General features: G+C 54.4%; 7 protein-coding genes across 7 annotated transcripts; 4 read left to right on the top strand and 3 right to left on the bottom strand.

The window, feature by feature from the left end:
• Positions 1 to 282: 282 nt before the first annotated feature.
• On the top strand, positions 283 to 1810 carry BJX68DRAFT_256530 (major facilitator superfamily domain-containing protein; the record flags this gene model as incomplete). The annotated part of the gene is made up of 5 exons (XM_071043198.1): positions 283 to 347; positions 398 to 481; positions 532 to 715; positions 767 to 1159; positions 1214 to 1810. 5 exons carry the CDS (start codon positions 283 to 285, stop codon positions 1808 to 1810), a joined length of 1323 nt encoding a protein of 440 aa, XP_070897139.1.
• Positions 1811 to 2240: 430 nt separating this feature from the next.
• BJX68DRAFT_241229 (uncharacterized protein) lies at positions 2241 to 3740 on the top strand. Its single transcript, XM_071040801.1, has one exon. It carries the CDS (start codon positions 2268 to 2270, stop codon positions 3666 to 3668), a length of 1401 nt encoding a protein of 466 aa, XP_070897138.1. The 5' UTR covers positions 2241 to 2267; the 3' UTR covers positions 3669 to 3740.
• Positions 3741 to 4551: 811 nt separating this feature from the next.
• On the bottom strand, positions 4552 to 7841 carry BJX68DRAFT_277153 (hybrid sensor histidine kinase/response regulator; the record flags this gene model as incomplete). The annotated part of the gene is made up of 2 exons (XM_071048272.1): positions 4552 to 7270; positions 7329 to 7841. 2 exons carry the CDS (start codon positions 7839 to 7841, stop codon positions 4733 to 4735), a joined length of 3051 nt encoding a protein of 1016 aa, XP_070897137.1. The 3' UTR covers positions 4552 to 4732.
• Positions 7842 to 9845: 2004 nt separating this feature from the next.
• On the top strand, positions 9846 to 11520 carry BJX68DRAFT_268787 (putative extracellular exo-polygalacturonase; the record flags this gene model as incomplete). The annotated part of the gene is made up of 5 exons (XM_071046178.1): positions 9846 to 10121; positions 10237 to 10422; positions 10524 to 10704; positions 10774 to 10973; positions 11101 to 11520. The coding sequence occupies 5 exons, from the start codon at positions 9846 to 9848 to the stop codon at positions 11518 to 11520; spliced, it is 1263 nt and encodes a 420-aa protein (XP_070897136.1).
• Positions 11521 to 11547: 27 nt separating this feature from the next.
• BJX68DRAFT_241223 (formate/nitrite transporter family protein) lies at positions 11548 to 12883 on the bottom strand. The gene is made up of 4 exons (XM_071040800.1): positions 12499 to 12883; positions 12311 to 12431; positions 11867 to 12223; positions 11548 to 11796 (listed from the first exon to the last, which is right to left on the bottom strand). The coding sequence occupies exons 1-4, from the start codon at positions 12781 to 12783 to the stop codon at positions 11627 to 11629; spliced, it is 933 nt and encodes a 310-aa protein (XP_070897135.1). The 5' UTR covers positions 12784 to 12883; the 3' UTR covers positions 11548 to 11626.
• Positions 12884 to 14097: 1214 nt separating this feature from the next.
• BJX68DRAFT_127925 (Zn(II)2Cys6 transcription factor domain-containing protein) lies at positions 14098 to 16237 on the bottom strand. The gene has a single exon (XM_071036237.1). The coding sequence runs from the start codon at positions 15907 to 15909 to the stop codon at positions 14164 to 14166; it is 1746 nt and encodes a 581-aa protein (XP_070897134.1). The 5' UTR covers positions 15910 to 16237; the 3' UTR covers positions 14098 to 14163.
• Positions 16238 to 16763: 526 nt separating this feature from the next.
• On the top strand, positions 16764 to 18774 carry BJX68DRAFT_277150 (bZIP transcription factor). The gene is made up of 3 exons (XM_071048271.1): positions 16764 to 17482; positions 17535 to 18522; positions 18568 to 18774. Exons 1-3 carry the CDS (start codon positions 17324 to 17326, stop codon positions 18666 to 18668), a joined length of 1248 nt encoding a protein of 415 aa, XP_070897133.1. The 5' UTR covers positions 16764 to 17323; the 3' UTR covers positions 18669 to 18774.
• Positions 18775 to 18942: the final 168 nt, after the last annotated feature.

Here is an 18942-nt window from a genome sequence, read left to right as displayed (position 1 = left end):
TACTCTCCGATGCGGTGATGATCCACCTTCGTGTCTGGGTATAAAACCTACGAGATGTACCAGGATCCAGTCCGTTCGAGATGCTATCCCCCGGATGAACGTGCCCTCTTCCTGTCCACAAATTTCTTTCGCCCGGAAATCAACATGTCCTTAGACCCCGCAAAAAAGCCACCACAGCATCTTGAAGACACAGGCGATGTTGATGCGGAGAAATCGGAGCAGGACAACGTCCTGCCGCCGGACTGGACGGCGACGGAGAAGAGTCTTGTCCGGAAACTGGATATGACTCTGCTGCCAGTCGTCTGGGTGTTGTACATGTTCAACTACCTCGATCGGAACAATATTGCGTGTGTATTTTCCTTTGTCCTGAAGATGCCTGACTCTAACATTCTTCCAGTCAAGCACGTCTTAACAATTTTGAGCGAGATCTCGGGCTTGAGGGAACGGACTTTAACGTCGCAGTCTCGATTCTGAATGTTGGGTACGGCTCTATTCCAGTAATATAATGAGAGACTGGCTAACAGCCAGCAGATACATGCTTGCGCAGCTTCCATCCAACATGATCCTTACTCGCGTCCGTCCTAGTGTGTATCTTCCATGCTGCGTCATGGTATGGTCCTGTGTCTCGGCCGCAACAGCAGGCGTCAAGAATTTCTCGGGTCTGATCGCCGTGCGGTTCTTCCTCGGCTTCGTTGAAGCTCCATTCTTCCCGGGTGTGAGTATTTACATCTTTGAGATTTAGACATGCCCGTCTGACATTTCTCAGGCCTTTTACCTTCTTTCATGCTGGTACACTCGCAAAGAACTGGCCCTACGGACTGCCGTGCTATACTCTGGTCTGACGGTTGCCACTGCGTTTTCTGGCTTGATCGCAGCAGGCATCTTCGCCGGTCTCGACGGCGCTCGCGGTCACACGGGCTGGCAATGGCTCTTTATCATTGAGGGTGTCGGGAGTTTCGTTGCTGCCATCGTGGCATTGGCTCTGTTGCCGGACTATGTCGACTCCGAGTCAGGTAGTGGACGATGGCTTCTCACACCGCGCGAACGTGAGATTGCTGCGGCTCGCATCGCTGCGGACAGAGTGTCTGTTCCAGAGGCCAAGAGCTCGGTGTGGTACGGTGTGTCGCTCGCAGTCAAGGACTACCGGACCTGGATCTTTGTATGTGCGCCCCTTCTGAGTATAGTGAGAAGAACCACAGGCTAACAAATCTAGTTCCTCATGCTCTGCAGCAACCACACAGCATATGGTTTCAACAACTTCTATCCCAGCATAGTCCGCGGCTTCAAGTTAGGGTCCAATACGACGACCCTCCTCCTCACGGCGCCGCCCTACCTATTTGGTGCTATTGTCTCCTTCCTCGTCGCCTTTTCCTCTGACAGGCGCAATGAGCGAGGCTTCCACATCTCTGTTCCAATGCTCGTTGCAATCGCCGGCTTTATCATCTCTGTGGCCACTCTCAATGTCCCCGCCCGGTACTTTGCCTCCTTCCTCTATGCCAGCGGTGCATTCGCCGCTAATGCAATGGTCTACTCGTGGGCCGCGAGTGTTCTCAACGAAACACCCGAGAAACGAGCGGCGGGTACAGCAATCATAAACCTGCTTTCCCAGTTTGGGAACATCTGGAGCCCGTATTTCTTTCGTGATCAGGATGAGCCCCGCTATGTGCTTGCTATGCTGCTTATGATGGCGTTCTCGGGCGTTAGTATTGTCTGTGCGCTTACGATGAAGGTTGTGCTTCGGAGGAGGAATGAGAAGTTGCTAGCCGAGGCGCAGGCGGAAGGGAGGGACGTTACGTTGTATACTTTGTAGGATCGCTGCCGCACGGCTTGGATGTTTTGGAGAGACTTGAATTCGTGCTTCTGGCAGGTATAACAAGAACTAGAGGAACATTTGCTCGCGCATGATCTAATCCGTATGTGCTGCCGAAGACTGAAGCGACTGGGTGACAAGTACTATGACGGCGACACGGAGTCTCGTCACTCTTCGAGACCACAAACTCGATAATCCAACTAGAGACAGAGTGACTCGGCCATGCCTCCAAATAAGCGGGTGAGGGGAGATGTTTGAGTTTATTTGAACACTTGGATAAAATATGAAGCCGTATTCCATGCTTCCACGCTGACCTTAATGAGTTACCTGTTGCTGATAGGCCCCCCGCGCAGGCAGCCGGTGGCTGGCCTTGGTGGGGGATGCCTAGCGACCATCTCCCCAGTGGTTTCTCCTCTTCCTGCATTTATCCTCATCCATCACCAACAAAACACAACTAATGGATCGACTCCCTACCGAGCTAATATGCTTGATCGGCCAGTTCCTCAGCACACCCTCGCGTGCAGCATTCGCTCGCTGCTCCCACCGGTACCATGATATCCTCCTACCACACGTCTACAACAATATCTTTCTCGGTTGCAGCGGTTACACTAAACCAAGCGAAATCCGCAATCCCAGTTTCTTCCACACAGTAATCCGCAGACCGGAGCTCGCCTTGGCCGTGCGCTCTCTCCACCTCGACAGTTGGAACACAGAAGCAGACCTCGACCGGAGGACAGACAAGCAATCTCAGGAGATCCTAGAGGCGTGGGATCGCAGCATTTTCAAAGAGATCGTGGCACGGGATCCGCGGTGGGCAAAGGAGGCAGAGTTCTGGCTCGAGGGGCTGGACCAGTGCATCACGGATGCATTCCTCGCGCTTTCCATGCCCCGGTTCACGAACCTTAGGCGGCTGGGGATCGAATATCCCTACGGCGCCGAGTACTTCAACGGGTTTGTAGCCGCTGGCGTAGTCGATAGCTTTCCCCACCTCGAGGAGCTGTTCATCTCCTGGTACGACACTGAGAACGGCATCGACGCGTACAGAGCCATCCCCTTCTTCTCGATCCCCTCGCTAGCCAAGGTTAGCGGCAGTATGGTTCGCGGAGGCGCAGATGATAATCGTGAAGGGACACGTTTCTCAAACGTCACACACATTGACCTAGACAACAGTGCCGTCTCCGACGGGCTGTCTGCGTGGATCAACCTCTGCCGCGAGCTGAGATCTTTCCGATACATCCACGGCGGAGGCATGATCTCATGGGACGACGAGCTGATCCCCAGCGCCTTTGGCGACACGCTCAGACCGCACGCGGCAAGTCTCGAGCGCCTGTGGATAGAGATCGAGGAGCTTGATAATGGCGGCGCCGACGAGGGCAATATGTGGATCGGGTCTCTGGAGAACTACACGGCGCTGAGGATCCTCGGCATGCCGTCTGCAATCCTCCTCGATATCGATAACGTCTCGCCCGGGCAGGAAGCGACACGGACGTTATCAAACGTCCTCCCGCGCTCGCTCAGATTCCTCTGTCTCACCAACTGCCCCGAGGACGAACTATCATGGCTTCCGGGCCAGCTAGAAGATCTGCTCCGGGTGAGGCGGTGCCCTGATCTGGAGATGCTGGTTGTTCAGACGTGGAACACCGATCTATGGGAGGTGGAGCTCAGCAAAGTGAAGCAGCTATGCGATGAGGCGAAGATCGGGCTGAGGGTTCGAACGTCGGGATACATGTATACTCGGGCATGGCCATTTTATTCGGCGGCTGGGGTGGAAACCAAGGACCATGAGGACTCTGGCGATGAGGGCGAGGATGTTGAGAGGCTGGCTATTGCTATTCAGGACTTGCGCGTCCGCCACTAGGCTCGCTCACAGCTCCCCTTCTTATGCTTAACCGTCATCCAGGTATCTCGATGTAGGGAATCAGGATCTACTCTCAATGTATAGGCCAGATGGATATATTGGTCCTAGGTTAACCTTATACCCCTTGATGATGGAGTAGACACCATGACCCGTCAAAGCAGGAGAACACCCACTCCTATTCTCCACCCTCTTCCTTCTTCCCTTTCCCCTTCAACACCCTTGTCCGAAACGACCAGAACCCCATCCCTCTTCATCTCGTCTCCTATCTACCTACCTAACCATCCACACCTACTTATTGAATATCCCCCGTGATTGACGTTTGAGGTGCACCGAGATGCTGATGATCCGTGCAGTAAGCAAGACAGTGAGACACAGACGGACAAGCTAGGCCCGTCCGTCCCTGCAGTACGAGCACACGAGAACCAACCATGAACACGAGCACAATCCACTGACGGCAGCGCGGAGAGTCCGGACGTAAGGGCTTCTTACTGGATGACACAGTCAGGCCGGAAGACGGAGGCGCTGCTCGGCGGAATCCATCTAGATATCAATTATTTATCCAGACTTCCGACTGCACGAAAAAGGAATCGTTACTTGGCTGTCAGTGGGATAGGAGAGCGTGTACGCTGGATTCTGGTCAGCACCAGTACTAGCTCCAAGGGTGTTTGGAGGTTCAACGGCTAGCGTATCCTGTATTCTACTGGCAGATGTGAAGGAGCCAGGATGTTGGACTAGATAGATGAATTAGTCAAGCCCTTCTGCTATGGAATCCAGCCTTGGGTGCGCTATCTCTAGCAAGGACCTCGGAATGCCTACAAAGGTACACTACGCTACACCACGCTACACTATATTGCATGGTCTGCAAGGATGGACCACTTATTTAGGGGACGGATTGTGGGTGTATATACAGGCCAGACGATTAGCACGTTCTGTTTACTTGTGCACTTATTCGCAAGCATTCGGCACTGCTAGGTAGTGATTCAACAGTCAACACTCAATGGCAACGATCCACGCCCAAACCGCAACAATCCACCACGCCTACGCCATGAGTGTCATAGACGGACCTACGACTTGACCCCAACCTCAAACGCCGGAAAATGCCGCCGAACAACCCGATCCAACTGCTGCAGTATAACCGGCTTAACGAAGTACTCGTCGCCACCAGCCTCTTTCGCAGCCGTCTTATCGGCAAGTGTATCCTGGCCCGTCATGACGACGATCAACGAGCTCGCCCAGTCATTCTCTTGCTCGAGGGACCGGATTTGTTTCGTCGCTTCGACACCGTCGCAGAGGGGCATTTGCAGGTCCATGAAGATTAGGTCGATGCGGGGAAGGTCGTTTTCGTTGTCATTGTCGGTAGTGTTCCCGGCGGGTGGTGATGATAAGGAGGAGGCGGATTGGCGTTTCGTAAAGATCTCGACCGCTTGCAGGCCGTCTTTTGCTGTTAAATACGGCAGCCCGCGCTTCTTGCAGTACATTTCCATCACGCGGAGGTTAACGATATTATCGTCGACGATGAGCGTTGTCGGGCGCGGCGATGTGCGTAGCGGACGACGGCCAGCTTGAGTGCGGGTTGGTGCTGTCTCTTCCTCTGATGAGTCCGCGGGGGTTAGGATGCTATTGTCCGGCTGGGAGTCCGAGTCTGACGTGGAGTCGTCGTTGGTGCGTTTCAGGTGCATGGGGAGGGCTGCGCGGGGTTGTGGGATGCGCAACTCCGAGGCCTTGATCTCGGCCACGACGGCGTCTGCCTGTTCGAGGATTGAGGCTAGTGTCTGGGTCGAGAAGGGTCCGCTCGCTTGAATCACGTTCTTGGCGCCGGTTTGCTCGAGAGAGTAAGGCGGATCGGAATCGGCCTGCAGACCTGGAGAGAGGGAGATGACTACCACGCCTGGGAGAACCTGGGAGAGACGCGCGCGGTGCTCCTCAGTGTCTGCAGACGCATCCATGATGGCGAAAGAGTCCTCCAGAGAGTCTGATGGTGTGAATCCATTTCGCGTGAGGAGGGTCGCGAAGTGATCGCACAGAGAGCCAGAGACCTCATTTGGTCTGGGCCTAGCAGGAGTCGGGAGAGTGTGGAAATTCCGTGGAAGATTCTGAATCTTCGCGGCTAGCGACTGCGTAGCTCCGGCCTCTGCACAAACACACTCGACATCACGAAAGGTAGCTCGGAAGTGCGAACCCCGACCAATAGCCGAGGACATCAACGCCACAGAGCCATGCAAGAGCGTCGCAAAGCGAGACGCTAGCGTGAGACCTAGTCCTGCTCGCGCAGAATGCATATCAACCTTCTCATACGCTTCAAAGATGCGCCGCTGGTCCTCCTGCTGAATACCCTGGCCCGTATCCTTAATGTCGATGGTCAGCTGCTTCGACTCGGGATCTACCAATGAGTGTACGGAGACGATTCCATCGGGCGTGTGTTGGATGGCATTGTAGACGAGCGGGAGGAGACTTTCACGGAGGACGTCAATGTCCATCCAGAAGGTCTCGAAGCCGGGGGGAATGTCGTGCGTGAAGAAGAGGGCGCATTTGTATCGCATGTCGCCAATGGTGAGGTTTGATATTGCTGTGCATAGTTCGGACTCGAGCTTGTTGATGCTGTACATGGCGTAGTGTCGGTCCGTCAGGGCGATGTCAACCCATCTGTTCAGTGTAATCATGTTATTGATAATCGAGACGAGATCGCGGCCGCCCATTTTGATGATGTTGAGATACTTGGAGTATTCAGAGAAGCTCGTAAGCCCCCTCTTCTGAACCGCTGATGCTGCGAGAGCATCATCGGCAGAGCCAGAGCCCCAAGCTGCCTGAAGTTCCTCAGCAAGGAGATCCGCTGACCCCAAAATCCCATGAATGGGCGTGCGCAACTGATGCGAGAACCCGCGGAGAAATTTCTCCTTTGCATCAATGGCATCTACCAGGAGCCGTTTGCGCCACATTTCCGAGATCAATCCAGCGCAGGACTGCACGAACCACGAGTCGACGTCGTCGAATATGTGCTGAAAGTCCTTTGTTCCCACGAGGAGCAACGAGGGGCCTTTGGCGCTCTCGCAGGGGGCGGCCATGACACGGATTGTTTTTGTCGTGGGGAGCGGCTGGTGATTTGCTTCTGCGATCAGGGCATCGAGGTACTCGATATCTTCCCAGAGTCCGCCTTCGAGGTCGGACATGAGGATCGGATTGCGTGCTTCCATCTCGACATCGGTGGCTTTCGTAGGCTGCGATTTTATGACCGCCTGGGGATAAATAGCCTTCAATATCCGAAAGACAGGGTCCTCCGAGACGCCCTTTTCTAGTTCCATCCGCGCTGTGGTGAGAAGATCTGACATTCGTTGCCGTTCGCGCTGGCGTCTCGCGCGAGCACATTGCACCATATCAGAAACAACCCAGTCAGCCAAGCGGACCAGCGCCTGCTGTTGGTCTTTCGTGAGGGGGTCCTCGGCTTTACTAGACGCTACGCATAGTGAACCGAGCCCAACAGTAACCCCGGACTCGTGCTGCAGCCGAAGCGGCACACCGGCGTACGCGTAGAGGCCGCCCTGCTCGAGGTACGGACATGTTCGGAACCGCCAGTCTTCCTGGAGTTCTGGGAGAAGGAATACACTCTATATGGATGGGATGTTCAGCAGATATCCCTATGGTAGATTCTAGCCTACAACTTACACCAGGAGGTTGCGTGACGGTATGGGCACAGAGTGTTTCGCCGCGGGGCAGGATACCGAGCTGGAGACCATGGGTGGCCAGGCGGATATAGACATCGATGTCGAGGATTCCAATTACGGAAAACTGCCACCCGGTGCATTCCTTTGCGAGATCCGCTTTCTCTTGAAGCCCGGCGAGGAGTTCGTCTTCTTCCTGTATACCGCGGGTGTAGTACCATAACATAGACAGTCTAAGCCTCTCATTGTCGGGGAGAAAGGCACGCAGATACCGAGCATTGAATCCAGAGGGTTTATCACAGATGGTCGAGGTGGGTGCGTTGGGATCAGGAGTGGGATAGGATGCTGCTTCGATCTCGGGCGTCAAGACGCTGATTGGCTGATCAAGATTCTCAGGGTCGAGAATCGGGCCAATCGTCGTGGGCCGAGGCGGTTGGGGCGGTGGCTGGTGGCTGAATCTTAGTATCGCCGCATCGGCTTTGGGGAGAAAGCTCGGGGTTGTTGGAGTTGAAGGCATGATTACATGGCTATCCTGTACCCTGGCAAGAGTGATGAGACTCGTAACGAGTTTTCGCACAGCCGGACAGGGTTGATCCTGACTCCGCCAAGGATGCCAAAATCAGGTTTATTGTCCTGCACGTGTTCTGCCAAGACGTCAAGTAATTGGGAACATTTGATTGGCTACCGACCGTCAGCCACTCAGCGGCCTCGGACCCTTTGTTATCGCCTCCAACTATTCAGGTTCCTGGAAAACCAATGCGGCTTAACCGCTGTCCTGAGTCAAGAGCCTGCAGCCGCGCGGATGGCGTTAGGTGTCAGGTTGTCAGGTGGTATCCACTTGAAGTCACGGGCCTCTGTCTCTGGTTATATATTTCAAGTCGGCAGCAGACCTCCTGATTGACGAGATGCCAGGGACGGCCTCTTTTTGTTGATCGCTGATGGCCAGAAGTCCCAGTTATTAAGGTTATGCAGTGACTACCCTGACTGTTTAATCCCAAAATCACACGAATAAAGGTGCAACTACCTTGCCAAAATCATGTACTATCCCAGTACAGTGCCTAATCCGCCAAAGGAGGAAGCCAAAAAAAAACTTTATCACGGCACAAGACCACCGCAAACTCGATAACGTAGGTATTGTCCAGGTAAGAACTTGAGGGACGGACAGAGATGTCGTTTTTATCTGAACTGCTGCCGTATCGATATGCGTGATAGTAAAGAGGAGCTTGTCAGTAAAAGGACTCGTAGCAAGTTGAGGTTCTTATAAATGTTGTCCAAGTCGTCAGAACTATCAAGAACATCTACGGTTTCAGCTTGCCCATGAAGAAGCATGAGGTTTATACGCCCCAGAATGCCGAGGGGGATTTCGATTCTTAATATTACTGATTTTGAGGAACATATCTGTAAGCAGCAGATTTAGCGAGATTTATCAATGTGATGGAGCTTATGGATTGGTGGAGTATAGTATACTCCGTCCGAGGAAGGCACGACCTGCGTTGGTAGCCATAGCGACTCGTTGCGCCTTCCTGTTGCTGTGTAAGGAAACTGCGTGCACCTGAACATGGAAGGTGCGACCCAGGCTAGTATAAAGGGAAGGTGCGGCCAGAACGCCAGCATGCTGTACTACTGTTTGCGGCTCGAGGATTGAACCGGTAGATTCAGCTTGGTTGGCCCAAATACCTTTCTACGGCACATTGATAGACATGTCTTGTAGCTGTTGCACTTTAGCCTAAGTTTCAATTTGGCTTTTGAGCATTGGCCTGAATGTCTTGAGAGACAGAAGGTGGATGAGCCACTTTGGGTTGCACAGCTCACCGACCTATACTTATTAGCTATTCCAACCTACGGCTGACAATGCAAACAGGTACCCTTCCTGCTGCGAGGTCCAAAGAAACGCTGTAGTTGCACACCTGGGTTTTGCCGGCCCATACAATGGGGTACCTAGTAGAACAAATTCTCCCGGCTTGGACCTTGGTGCGGGGAAATCCAGCCTATGTAATTGTCCAGGGCGGTTCACGGCACACACAACTTTGGGGAAATGCTTCTAGATAGGTGCTTTCAATCAAGTGGGCCTAATCGGACAGGAGAGAACGGAATCATACATTGTTTCCGTATACCCAAGCACATACATATCGACCAAGCACTCACCACATCTCCAATCCCTGCTCGAGCTGAAAGTATTCAAGGTCCCTATACAAATTAGTAGATCGGACCCCTCTACCCCGAACCCCAAACGTGGGGGAAATGGGGAAGCGCGGGGAATCGGGGATACTCTGCAGATCTGCATCGGGTGAATTCTAACAGGCGGAAAATCCCCGGTCCTTCTACACGTCGTATCCACACGCAGATTTCGTCTTGGCTGTAGGGTAAGGCTTCGCGTTGCGCTGGGAGAGACTCCAGAACGAGTGAGGATTTTACCTCTCCTTTCATCCGAGACATCGATGTATTTAAGGACACTGAGCGCCCGGCGAACAGGATAGTCGGCACATCAACTCGGCTGTTATCGTACATATTATCATTCGCCATGCACTTCCTCTCAAAAGTCCTCCCGCTGGTCCTAGCCCTAACAGGGTCTACAGCCGCCGCAGCTGTCGATGTCTCACCAAGGGCCACCCGCAAGACCTGTGTCGTGAAGCCGCGCGGTGGCCAGAAGAACGACGTCCCCAACATTCTCCGCGCGTTCCAGAAATGCAATAACGGAGGCCGAATCGTCTTTCCAGAGGGCGAGACGTACTGGATTGCTGAGCGGCTGAATCCGCATGTGCGCGAAGTGACGATTGAGTGGAAGGGGACGTGGTTGGTTCGTATCCCCCATCTAGTATCCGGTTTCTCTTTCTTTTCTTTTCCTTTTTACCTAGCGCTAGAGAGGAGACAGAGACGGAGACGGGGCACAGTAGCTGACGAAGACAATGTAGTTCTCGGACACCCTCACCTACTGGCGCGAGAACTCGTACCCAATCGAGTTCCAGAACCACGCGGCCGGCTTCGTCCTCTCGGGTAGCGGGATCACGATCAATGGACACGGGACAGGAAGTATAAACGGAAATGGCGACGTTTGGTACGAAGACGAGAAAGGTGTTACGAAAGTCGGGAGGCCGATGGTAAGCGAGCGACCTCTGATATGATCCACTTATAATTCTCTGGATTCAAACCCAATAGCTTAATGGTTGAATGCTAATACGCCTGCTTTTGGGATGGACAGCCATTCGTATTCTGGAACGTGTCCGACGTCCAGGTCTCCAACTTCGCCATCGACCAGCCCCAGCTCTGGTCGATAAACATCATGAACGGGACTGACATGACATTCCGCGATATCCGTGTGACGGTTAACGACACCGCCGCGCCCGCGGGTGCGAATTGGGCCCAGAATACGGATGGGTTTGGTGAGCTCTCCCTCATTACTTACTTGGTATTCCTCACATAGTACTAATGCTGGATCTTGGTTCGAGCAGACACAATGGACGCCCGAAACATCCGCCTGGACGGCTTCACATACACCGGCGGCGACGACTGCATCGCGATAAAGCCGCGTTCGTACGGGGTCCATATCTCGAATGTGACGTGTAATGGCGGGAACGGGCTTGCGATCGGGAGTCTGGGACAGTATCTGGAGGATTCGAGTGTGGAGGATGTGGTTATTGAGGATGTGAGGGTATGGCTTTCTCCTTTCCTTTTCTTTCCCTTCTTTGCCTATCCAGAGAGACTGTCTGCGGCCGTCGTGGGCAGACATATAGAGAGAGAGAACGACGATATGCTGTGCTAACCTCATTCGCTGGCAGACCTTGAACACCCGCTTCGGCACATATATAAAAACCTGGATGGGCGTCCTCGTCCCACAAGACAACTACGAATCCGACTACCAGCCTCGTGGCGGCGGCTGGGGCTCTGTGCGGAACATCACATTCTCCAACTTCGACGTGACCGGGTCCTCGCGCGGAATGCTTATCACGCAGGATAACGGGAACAACGGGTCCTTTAAAGGCACGAGCAAGATGCAGATTTCCGACGTGCTCTTTGAGAATTATACCGGGGCTCTAGGGTCGAGTTCCAACACGGCGAGTATCAGCTGTAGTTCGGTGAATCCGTGCTCGGGGATTGAGTTTAGGGATATGGATTTTGTGGATACGGATGGGGATACAGTGCGCGGGAGCTGTAAGTGGTACGCTGCCGGGGGGATTACGGGGTTGGCGGGGTGTTGATTAACCGTTGAATGTGCGTGCGATATGAAGAGGTGGAAATGGGTATTATGATTATAGTATGAGCGTATGTTATCTCTCTAGTCTAGTTGTATATTGGGTATCATGTTCAAGCAAGCTTGGCAGACGAGCTATTCGGCAGCACGCCCGCAGCCGAAGCTTCAATGTCATCCTGGCGAGGCGTGATGGTCCCCTCGGTGCTGTCCTCGGTCTTCTTCCGCAGACCAGTCAGTGTAACGGGGTCGTTCTTCAACAGGTACATGTACCAGTAGTATGTGCCTAAATCATATCACTCATTAGCAAGATTCCACACAGACACACAACTAAACCAGGTAGATATCGAACTCACCAACAAACAACCCACCCCCCACAATATTCCCCAGCAGCGTCGGAATAATCCCCTTCCAGATATAAAGCCCCACCGAAATCCCAGGCGCCTCAAGCCAAATCGCCATGGGGACGAAGGTCATATTCGCAACGACGTGGTCGAAACCGAGGGAGACGAACGCATAGATCGGTAACCAAATGCCAATAATCTTGGACGCCATGTCGCGGCCCTGCAGTGCGAGGAAGCACGCCAGACACACCAGCCAGTTGCAGCCGATGCCGCGGAGGAAGATGTTGTGAAAGTCCGGCGTGACTTGTTTCTTGGTCGCGAAGCTGATTACGGCGGAGCGGAAGGGGTCGGCGCTGAAGACTTCGCCGTCTAGAGGGGGATGGATATGTCAGTGGTTGTCCGTGGTAGGTGTGATGTGGGTGTCGAGTGTGGAAGGGGAGGTGGAGTAGTACGTACAGCCGAAAATGATGGCGACGACGAAGAGGGAGCCCGCAAGGTTGCCCCAGAAGGTGACGAACCAATGTAGGAGCATGCGGTACCAGGGGAGCTGGCGCTGGAGGGCGGCGACGGTAGTAAACTACAGAATAGGCGCACCAGTTAGCTTCCTCCACTCAACAATCAACTAGAACACATTGAGGACAAACCATAAACGACCCAGTGCACAGATCAGCCCCAGTAAGGATAATCAAGGCCAACCCATAAGGAAAGACCAACGCACTGATCGTGCGGATCAACCCGGGGGCGTTCTCCTGGAACCACGGACTGCTGTTTGTGCTGAGGACCGTCCCACAGGCCAGCGCCAAGAGACATCCAGCAGAGACGGAGCTGAAGAAGACCTTGTCGAGGCGCATGTTGCCCTTGATGAGGCCCGCGCGGGCGACAAACTCGGTCACCTCCGCGGGGGTGTAGGCGTCGATGGAGGTGAGCATTGTGCTGATTTCCTCGGAGATGTGATTGATGATGCCTTCGAGCTATAACTGCCATCCCCCGGAGAAGTCTCACCAGTCTTATAACCCTCCTCCAGTCGCTGTATAGGGTTTCCCAGCCAATCGGAGGACAGGGCTCCCTTATCTGGATCGTCAATATAAACTCGGCGAGCATCGCACCATGGCCAAGCTAACCAGTACCAAAGGAACGAATCGCAGCAGCAGATGCATCGGAAGCCAATTCCTGGCCGGCGTCGGACTGCCCAAAGGGTGCTGTTGCAAGGTGGTGCTTATCGCGCGTCCGCGGAGAAAGCAATCCCAAGACTAATGGGGCTGATAAGCGTGACAGCCACCAGAACCCAGGGCTCCAAAATTGAACCTCTCGATCGGGTTCGACATCGACGTCTTCACTCAACGTTGGAATGATACTGGAGCCATTGAACGACGATCATCGCTGATATGAGCTGGAGATTCTCCATTCGTTGAGAGCCGACGATCTGCGCCTGCTTTTCTAGGGCCTGCTCGCGCTGTAGCCGCTTTTTTGCTGCACTCTGCGTCGAGGCAAAGCTTGTCGACGAGAAGCTTTTCTTTTGGGACGATAGGCTGGCCAAGTGATGCAGATGATGCCTTGTGCGAGGATGGCTGGCGCCTCCTGAGGTGACTGGACGCCTTTTCCCTTGGGAGGAGGATTAAGCTCGTCTGCCGCTGCGAGGCGTTTTGGTATGGCTTTGCTCGATACACTTGATAAGGATTGAGACTGACAATCTATAGGGGTAGAGCTCAGTGCAAAATAAAACAACAGATGTATCCTTCCTGGTGTGAGCCCCGAATCCCTCGATCTCACGGACTCGAATCGTTCGGAGTCGCTGTCTCCAGCGCGTCCAGTCCCGCGGTATACTGTGCAGACTCGACAATCCACTGGGGAGCCTGGGGAAGACGCAGCGCAGATCTGCACGGAGCACACTGTCCCTTGATTGCAATATCGACGCAAAAGGGGTTTGTTAATTGGCTGGTTTCGTCTTATCAGTGCCAGCGAGCTGGTTAGAGTTGTTATCAGTGCAGTTGCCAGGGTCGACCTCCACTTGGACTGCGATTGTGGATGTCGCTGGATGCTGATGACGATCACTTTCTTCAAAGATCCCTTGAAGACGATAACAACGCAATCCATGGGCAAGGCTGCTGCTGCTGATGATTCTGAATGGATGTGATGATCTCGTCGTGTGTTTGAAGTTGCCCAAAGATAAGCCATGTCTCGACAATGATTGGTTGATAGCACGCGCAGGTAGCATGCTTGGCAGTGCCCTAATATAGTAAGGTGAGCAGGAAAAATCTAACCCCAAGTAGTCCATAGCTAATTAAATTACTAATACAGCATATCTGTAGTTATGGGCCACTCATAAAAATTGCCCCCTTCCGAACCGCCTGTGCCAAATCCTCAACGCTGATATCATTTACCTCTCCAATCCCACCCGGCAGAATCCTCAACAAAACCAAAACACGCAAAAACTGCCCCCTTATCCACTCATGCTGCCCCGGTCTAAGAAGCGACACCGGGAGCGGACCATGGTCCTTTGAGAAGAGCGTGAGTAATCGGCTCAGCGGACTCATTAGGTGCCAGGGGCCCTGGGCGATGAGTGAGCGCTTATGCTGCTGGTCTCTCGATGCATAAGAAGGGGACTGGCCAGGCGTCGAATGTGGACTCGTGTCCTCGGCTTGCGCTGGTACGTGTGCCGGTTGTGGTTGGCAGCTAGGAAGGATGATCGTCTCGTCGGCAAAGTCGCTAATACCCAAGGTCCGGGTTCGATTTCCCAGGTAAAAAGGTACACAGTGGCAGATTTCATCGACGAGCGTTTGCAGTGTGTGTAAATGTCCAGCGAACTCTTCTGCTACCCATCCCCATCCCCATACGTCATCCTCCATTGTGAGTCCCAGGAACGTCGAGGTGGATTCTGAGATGATGCCCAGCGAGGTGATGATGATTCTAGCGAGTAAGAGGCGTTGCACGCGGTACAAGTTCCAAATCGCGCCGATCTGGCAGGATGGGTAGATCTCGCAGACGGCCTGGTACGTCGGGATTGAGGGGTCCATGTCTGACCCGCTGAACAGCTTCACGGGGCGCCAATGATCCGGCACATTCTCGGCCCAGGCCACAAGCTGGCCGTCGATGTGCTTTGCCTCGGCGATCCAGTCTCTCGCGTCCTGCGCGGCAGATAATGTTTGGGACTGGGGCCGGGACAGCTGCTTGTACCGGGCCTGCAGCTCGGCCACCGACGCGCCGATGGCGTCGAGTGCGGCGCTGGGGTTGTCCGGCGCAGCTATCGAGTGCTTGCCCGCGATCCAGGAGTAGACGATACCTTGGACCGGTCGTTCCTGGCGTAGGGCGGAGGAGACCTCGGCGTGGAGGATGAATCTTCGGACGTACGTGCTGGCCTTGTCATCCACATGCGCATAATTGGAAGCGACAAACGGGAGCAAAGACACGGCACCATTGTGATGGATCCGCGTCGCCGATCTTAGCCCATAGACAGCAGCGATATTCTCGTACCACTGCAGCGTCAGGACGGCGAGCATCGTCGCCGGTTGACCCCATTCGTTGCGGTCCTGCAGGGCTCTGCGGAGCGACTTTACTGCTCGAGTATGATACCTCTCCGCGGGCGATGATAATGATTGGAAGCTGTCATGCCGCCAGAGAGACTGGATCCCCGACGCGACGGCGGACACGGCTAGGGTGAGCGCCGAGTCCTGCGCCTGCGAGTTGTAGATTGGGATGAGCATCTCGAAGAACCCGCGCGCCGATTCGATCTCGCGGCCGGGGCTGACGTAGAGCTGGATGTAGAAAGGCACTGCCGTATCGGGCTGTGATAGCGGTCGCTGCAGGACGAGACCATGACCCTTGTTGTGATCATGATCCTGGCTCCGGTCTGTGTCCGCACTCCCCTGGCGCTTAGCGACCCTAGCGCAGACTTTCTTCGTCTCGTCTCTGAATTTCAGATTCGCGAATTTGGTCTTGTACCCTCCACAGTGTAGCGCGAGGCGCTGACACGGCCCACAATGCGGTCGTGCTTCATCGCATTTGACGCGGCGCTTTTTGCAGGTGACGCAAGCGCCCGAGGGACCGCGATTGACCATTGTAAAAAAGATGAATCTGGAAGGAGCGGTGGTTTTGCGATTTGCGAGAGTCCTCTCGTCTAGCTGGGTCGGTATTTAGTGGATGATTTTTGCCAGGCTGCAATTCCACGCTATAATTAGTCACGACGATGACCCAGCGTTCAATGCTTATATCATGTGACACTTTCAATAGGGTTATGCAGGTGCCTGCGCAATGATCGAAGCCGAGTGCTGACTCTGCGTTTTGGCGTAGAGTCTCTGCGGCGACTGGTGGGCGCGTATTCGATGGCTGTTGCCTGGGCTGACGATTATTAAAGAGCCAGCATCCGCAGGAACGATTCTAGGGTCATGGCGGATCTCCTTGCGAGAAGATCGACGCTCAGTTACCACTTCTAGGTACAAGATGGGGCTCAGCCGCAGCCTTCCGAGCGACCAGGGGTCCGGCGGCGGATCGAACCACAATCGGATGGCGCGAGGCTTGCAACTCCAACCAATAAACAAAGTCTCTCGCAGAAGATGCGCTCCGTCCGGTTTTCAGGGTTCAGGTCCCTGCGCTTGGAGGGACGATGTATGCTTTTCATGGTCCTGGGTGGCCTGTTGTCATCGAGATAGATATAGACAGACGCCATCGCAAAGCGTACACTCGGACTTGGCATCCTTGAGCTCTGGGACAGAAGATGGAATGTGTATGCCTAGACCGACATATATCGCTGATGGCGAAGACAATGTACAAGTAGAGACGAAGTCACCGTAGCAGGAGGATGCCTCATCCATCATACGGACCTCCTCAACAAGCCCTGGCTATATCAACGAACAGCCTGCATTCTCATACCCCGATGAAACATCCAACTTAGATCGTCCCACGCCTGGCAGCCCTGGCATCCTGCCATTCAACAGCAAGAACCAACCGACCACCCAGCGACACCAAAAAGTCCGCGGACGACTCCCCAACCCTCCAACTTCAACTTCAGCCTCGTGATCGCCCTCGGGAACGCCCTAACCCGCGGCGCAGACATCGGGCCCGTCCTCGGCGTCGCGAAAAACCTCATCCGGGGGGACTTTGACTCGTACAGCAAGGAATGGTATAAACTTTCGAATCTCCCCAAAGCGCAGGTGGAGGATCCGGAGAACGCATTTGATCCTGTTACTGTCCGCGATACTTGGTTCTCGGCCTCGCGTTACTTTCGTCGAGCGGACGAGAGTAGACATGGGGACTGGGAGAATAAATGTGGATGCGATTGAATATCACTCATCATAGTTCTCAAGCTCTCCTCGACGCTCTACGCTGATTGGTGGAATCGCCCCTCCGAGGCCCACCGGATGATGAGAATATCATCGCCGGAGCCGAGGATCTCCTCTGCTATATTACCAACCCCCTCATCATCGTCAATTCCATCCGTACTTGTAGTCTTATCTGAATCTTCTGCCACTCAGTATGACCGACAATCTCTCGCAAACATTATCCGCCCGCTGCTTCCTCCCGACGAACCAGGACCGCGCCACAAAGACCCTCCAGTCAGGGCGAGAGACGAGCGATGGCGGAAAGAAACGCGGTCGGCCACGGATGGCGCCGGCGGGGGATACGACTCGGATGGTACGCTTCCCCATAGCTAGTTCCTCGTAGTTGTCGCTTAGAAATAACTCAGGACCGCCGCGCCCAAATCCGCTACGCGCAGCGCACATACCGCCACAAGAAGGAGCTGCGGCAGCGGCATATGGAGCACCGCGTCGCCGAGCTCGAGGGGACGATAGGGCGTGTGTCGGATTCATTGTCCGAGTTTTTTGACATGGCCATCGAGTCGGATCTGCATGTTACGCATCCGCAGTTGTTCGATCGGCTTCGAGAGACGGTGACGCATTTGAAGCGGGCCACGGGCGCGGCGGCGACGACGACGACGGGCACAGGTGAGAGAGGGGATGAGGGTGCGAGCAGGGAGTTTATTCTTCCTGTGGTTTTCTCCGCAAATGTGAGTTCTGGAGATGCAGCTCCGTTTGGATACATGGTCAATTGTCTCCAAGATGCCGCCGTCGCCGACGACCGAGGACCCATGCAGCCCTTTCGCAGAAAGACCCCTTCTCACAGAGTTGAACGCCCACTCCCCGGAAACACCAACTACACATACAGCCCCAACGAGCCCTCCCTCCTCCGCACGCTCCAACGCTACTGCCTAGAATACACCTACCGCCTCTTCAGCGACGCACGCACCGACCCCCGCGAATTCTACCGTGTCTTCCGCCTCGTCCCCTGCGTCAAGTACCGCGAGAAAATGGGCAAGTACCTTCTATGTCTCGTGCGGTCTGGCACGAATGAGCGGCTTGATATACCCGCTTTGCCATTCTACTGTATTGGAGGCGCGGGGACGCACTATCCGCGGGTTGAGGGTGGGAAACGAGTGTGGAATGAGAAGATGAGGCTTCCGAGACGGGTCCTCAGCACGGTGGCGAGTTTGCTAGGGGAGGATGTTGGGTCTGTGGATCGGGGGAGGCTACTTGAGATGGCCGGGTTAGATGGGGTGTGGTTGGATTCGAATGATGTTGTGGGGTTTTTGGAGGAGCGGGGGGTTCTTGGTGCCGAGCATAGAGGGGACGGGGTGGGTGTATCCATGTCGCTGGATCTAGATCGGTTCCTGCAGGGTAAGTACATCCTCTGCCCGTTCTGGAAGATACTTACCTATCCAGCTCTTGCAAAGAATATGGTGATCCTCGGGAGGTCGCCAGGGTTTCGGCTGCGGGATGTCGAGGCTGCACTGGCCGGTGCTTTGCGGGTGGACTCGATGTAGGTAGGGCTACCTCGCGACGGTGCCGCAGAAGCAGGTACCTATATGAGTCTTATACCGTGACAAAGTCCCAAGCTCTGATGCAGACAACGCTGTCTTGATATTGCACCGCGCACTCAACACACACACCATGAGAACACGCCGTCTGCATCTTGCTCAACCCCAAGTCCGTCCGAGGCGCCTCCCTTGTATTCCTTTCGATCCAGGACGCTCGAACGGTCGATCATCAGTCCGGTTGAATTGAATTGGATCGTCACCACCGCATCCGCGAGGACTG

This window comes from Aspergillus pseudodeflectus (genome assembly GCF_044049435.1).
Source record: "Aspergillus pseudodeflectus strain CBS 756.74 chromosome Unknown BJX68scaffold_33, whole genome shotgun sequence".
In the NCBI taxonomy this organism is placed as follows: Eukaryota; Fungi; Ascomycota; class Eurotiomycetes; order Eurotiales; family Aspergillaceae; genus Aspergillus; species Aspergillus pseudodeflectus.
Note: the sequence above shows the minus strand (reverse complement) of the source record. Positions and strands in the feature narration are given on the sequence as shown.